The following is a 4,710-nucleotide window of genomic DNA, read 5'->3' on the forward strand; positions in this document are numbered from 1 at the left end:
AACTCACTCTGTAGACCAGGTTGGCCTCAAACTCAGAAATCCGCCTGCCTCTGCCTCCCAAGTGCTGAGACTAAAGGTGTGCGCCACCACTGCCGGCAGCGCTCACCCTTAAACAATGTACAGAATGAGGCTGGGTTTGGTTTCTAACTCTGAGACAGGGTCTCAGGTATTGCAGACTAGGCTCAAATGTTCCATACAGTCCAGTATGAGTTTGAACTTTCAAAAGATTTATTTTTGCCAGGTAGTGGTGTACCCCAAAAATATTTATTTTTGGTAGGCAATCAGGTAGGTGTGTGTGTGTGTGTGTGTGGTATTGAGGATAAATCCACCAGGTGGTGATTTTAGAAACCCTATCTCAAAAAACCAAAAAGAGGATTAAATCCAGGACCTGTGGATGCTCACTGAACTTATATCCCCAGCTATGATTTTGAACTTTTGATCATCCATCCTCAATACTGGGATTACAGGCATCCACCAGCACATTTATGCTAAGGATAGAACTCAAGCTTTATGCTTGTTGGGCAAGCACTCTACCAACTGAAGCACATCCTAGCCTGAGCCATTTGGGTTTGTTTGTTTGAGACAGGGTCTATGTATCCCTGGCTGGCCTGGAACTCATTATGCATAGCAGGCTGGCTTCATACTCAAGAGATCTGCCTGTCTCTGTCTCCCATTAAAAGTGTTTTGTTTTAATTTATTTGTGCTTGTATGTGGATATTAGCATGTGACTGCAGGCGCCTGCAAAATACTGAAAAGGCTGTCAGATCCCCTGGAGCTATAGTTAAGATGATTGTGAGCTAGCTGACAGGCGTGCTGGAACCCAAACTCAGGTCTTGTGAAGGAGAATGTATGTTATTAACCACTAAGTCATCATCTCTCCAGCCCCATGTGCCATGTCTGTAAGCTTAGTACAGATAAACAGCACCGCCTGTATGCAGCCTTTCCATCCTGCTTTTCTGCAGTGCTAGGAATCGAACTAGGGCTTTGTGAATGCTTGGCAGGCACTTGAACATTAAATCATACATCCAAACCATCAGCTTCCTTTGTAGCTTAATGTTTTTCTGAGGGAATAATCTAAAATGTTCCACTTTAGAGATGGCATGATCATGCATCTTCATGGGAAAATGCTGTCCAGGACGCATGAAGCCTGGGTTTCCACTCTGAGCACAACACAGCACCAGCATACCAGCACATGACTGTAATCCCAGCACAAGCATCAGAAGTTCAATGCCATCCTCAGACAGAGTTTGGAATGGCAGCACATGACTATAATCCCAGCACAAGCATCAGAAGTTCAATGCCATCCTCAGACAGAGTTTGGAGCTAGCCTGTGATACATTTGACCATGTCGGAAGAAATCCTACTTCATGTCACAGTAAAAGCATTCTTTTCAAAATAAACCCATCAGCATGAGAAAGGCGGGTTACCTGGGCGTGCTGACTGTTGGGTGGAAATCGCTCCTTCAAGTGCTTTAATACTTCACCAGCAGCAGCGAAACAGCCCTAGAAGGGAAAGGCATGATCTGATTGGCATAGCAGTTCTGAGGATATACCCAGGAAGTTCACATGTGACCTACCCATTCTTCATTAGTGAGCTATAAGACAACAGGCACAAGAACTGAATGTTTCAGTGAGGTATCTTTCTCCTATAGGTCCTAAGGAGTTTTACATATTTTTAAAAATCTTTTTCATGTTAAAATATAAACTTTAATTATAACAACTGTTTTCTGAAAACAGTTTTTATTACCCTCTGCACTCAATTTGCTTAGATATACACATGTACTTATATATGATGTACCACAGAACAAAAACATTCAAGAAATGTATATACTTAATCTCAGAGTTAATAAGCCAAAGTCTCATTGTAACTTAGACTGGACCAAGGCACAGCTCAGCCTGGCCGTGAGCTCCCTGTCCTTCCTGCCTCTACCTCCCAGGTGCTGAGACTACAGGTTCGTGCTGCCGTGTCTGGCTGAATTATACAGAGAAGCAAAGTTCTTTCTAGGAGGAAAAAAAAAAACTTAAATGAGAAAATTACAGCAGATCATGGCTGCAACATCAACATTTGGGAGGCAGAGACAAGACAACAGTTGTGAGTTACAAGTCAGCTTGTTCTACCTGCTGAGCTCCAGGGCAGCCAGGGTCACAAACTTACACAGTAATACTCATCTAAACAAAACAAAACCAAACAAAAGCGCAGTTACTTGTAATCCCTCTCAAAGAGAATCTCCGATATGTCTGACATATCTTCTAAGTCTCTTTTATGCTCATAAATATAAAAATATAAAGGTTCCAAAAATAGCTATACTATTATTTTTTTTTGTAAAATATGTGCAACACTGTAACTACATGATTAAAATTCTATAAATTATGGAGTTTTCTTTTTGTTTTCTGACAGGATCTCACTATGTAGCCCTGGTTGGCCTGGAACTCAGTATGGAGGCTGGCCTTGATCTAACAGAAATCTGCCTGTATCTGTCACTCTCTGCCCCTCATAAGTTCTGGAATTAAAAGTGTGCTCCATCTCATCAGGCAAAATAAATGGAGTGATTTAACCTTTCCAGTAATAATATAACTTTATATTATCATACTTTATTAGGTAGATAAACTGATACAGTCAAACTAGCCTATTGGGCAGTCAGAGGCAAAAATACATATTCCGGTTGTTTCTAGTTAACTCTGCTTTATAAATGTCACACTATTGGGGGAATACAGGTTTGCATACATATGTGCCCAGCTCTTCCCTCATAGGCAGAGAAATGACCCATTGTAACCCATTGTCTTAAATTTAATTTCAGCATTCTCTTTTCTCTTTTGACATCCATGTTCTTCTGCAAACCCATACTTGTGCCTTTCTTACAGACGTGTATTGTGCGTGGGGTGCTATCCTTTTAGCTAAGGCTTTTCATTTTTAATATATAATTTATTTTATGTCCATTGGTATTTTTCCCTGCATGCCATGTCTGTATGAGGGTGTCAGAAGCCCTGGAACTGCGAGATGTAGACAGGCATGAGCTACCAGGTAGGTGCTGGGAATTGAACCCAGATCCTCTGGAAGAGCAGCCAGTACTCTTAACTGTTGAGCCACCTCTCCAGTCCCTTAGTTAAGGCTTTTCAATTTGCTCTCATCATTCCAGCAAGTGTGAACTATGCAGAACAATTGCACAACTAAGCTTTTATTTGAAGCAAAAACACTGAAATACAACAGATGATCCTTTTGCTTCAGTAATTTTTACAGGCAATCCTGTCCACTGTCTTCATGTCTGTCAGAGAGCAAAGGCAGTGCTGAGATGGGCTGTCCAAACTTCAGACCAAGTGAAGAGAACTTTGTACACACTGCACTCCCCTCTTTAAAAATATCTTAGTAGCATGTCCAATTCCTGAGGCTTAGAAGGGACTAGTACAGGATGACCTGTGGTCAGTCGGGAAAAGAAAGGGGCCGATGACCTTAGAGAAAGGCTTAGTGTGTCCTCTGGAGTTATGAATTTAATCCCAAGAACATTAAGAAATGAAAAACTGGTTGTGGTAGTGTGAGCTTATAACTCCAGAACTCCAGAAACACAAAGAGGCAGATCTCAGAGCTTGCTGGCCCAGGCCGGTGAGAAACCCTGCCTCAAAAGACAATGTGAACAGAACCTACACTGTCGCCCACGGTGCCCTCTGGCCTCAGTCTGCCTCCTGTGCGTGCATACAGGACTGTGCTGAAATCTCCTTAACATCTATCTTTCCTCCTGATACCATAGTTAAGTGGCACACTTAGTAATGAGTTTGAGGAGCCTGTGGGACATACACACATACACTGCGGGAGAGGAGGGAACACAACACGAAGCTCCAGTGTTGAGAGGGAGGGAAAAAAAAGAGTAACATCATATTCCTAGAAGATAGCAGAGTAAACACAGATGGTTTGCCCTTTGACCTGGGAAAGGATAAGAGGAACAAACATCTCAGGGAGCATAGGACAACAGGAGCCAATGGGGACACACAGGACCCATTGGAGCCCAACCTTCCTGTGTTCACAGAAAGGACTGGAAGATGATAGAGTCAGAGAGATCTTTACTGTATAGATGGGGTCTACACCTAACAATGATGGAGACCACAAGGGTGAGGAGAAATACTGGAAGGAGACTGGCTTAACCCACAGGAAAAGGCTCAGAATCCCTAGATTTCTCTTCCAGACCTTTGGGCTAAGGGGAATCTGAGGCAGTATCAGGACTTTAGTTTCCTATGAAGGGAACTGTGTATAATTATGTGGGACAAACGTCAAGGTCATCCCCAATCCCGACTGTCCTTTGGGCTGGAAACAGAACTGGCATGTACTGGTGGATTGACACTTACTTAAATTCCCTGGACCTTAGATACCTGTTCTATGGAACCGGAATAAAACACACTGAGCTCATGAGGCTCCCAAAGGATTCTGCAAAGATAACTCACACAAAGCATTAAGCACAGGCCTGGCACAGAGCCATGAAACCAGCATTCGTTGTCACTGTTCTGCCTACATTATCAAACTCTCCTCTCCAGACGCACACAAACATCTCCGCTGCATTCAATTTCCATATCTCCTTTAGTTCACTGTTTTTTGTTTTTGTAACATGGTCTCTCCAGCCAGGATAGCCCTGGCTGTCTGTGACCTCACTATGTGGACCAGGCTGGCCTCATGTGCACCACCATGCCCAACCTATTCCGCTTTTTCTTTGTGGGGGGGGGGGGG

General features: G+C 43.2%; 1 protein-coding gene across 2 annotated transcripts in view; it reads right to left on the reverse strand.

Annotated features, from left to right (window-relative positions):
- The window catches only part of Anapc5 (anaphase promoting complex subunit 5), a 35,592-nt gene that overhangs the window by 6,874 nt on the left and 24,008 nt on the right, over window positions 1–4,710 (reverse strand). For both annotated transcript variants that reach the window (XM_031337792.1, XM_031337791.1), the window contains exon 12: window positions 1,428–1,502. In XM_031337792.1, the coding sequence (XP_031193652.1) occupies window positions 1,428–1,502 (75 nt within the window). The remainder of the gene's footprint in view (window positions 1–1,427; window positions 1,503–4,710) is intronic.

The sequence above is a fragment of the Mastomys coucha genome, unplaced genomic scaffold (assembly GCF_008632895.1).
Source record: "Mastomys coucha isolate ucsf_1 unplaced genomic scaffold, UCSF_Mcou_1 pScaffold22, whole genome shotgun sequence".
In the NCBI taxonomy this organism is placed as follows: domain Eukaryota; kingdom Metazoa; phylum Chordata; class Mammalia; order Rodentia; family Muridae; genus Mastomys; species Mastomys coucha.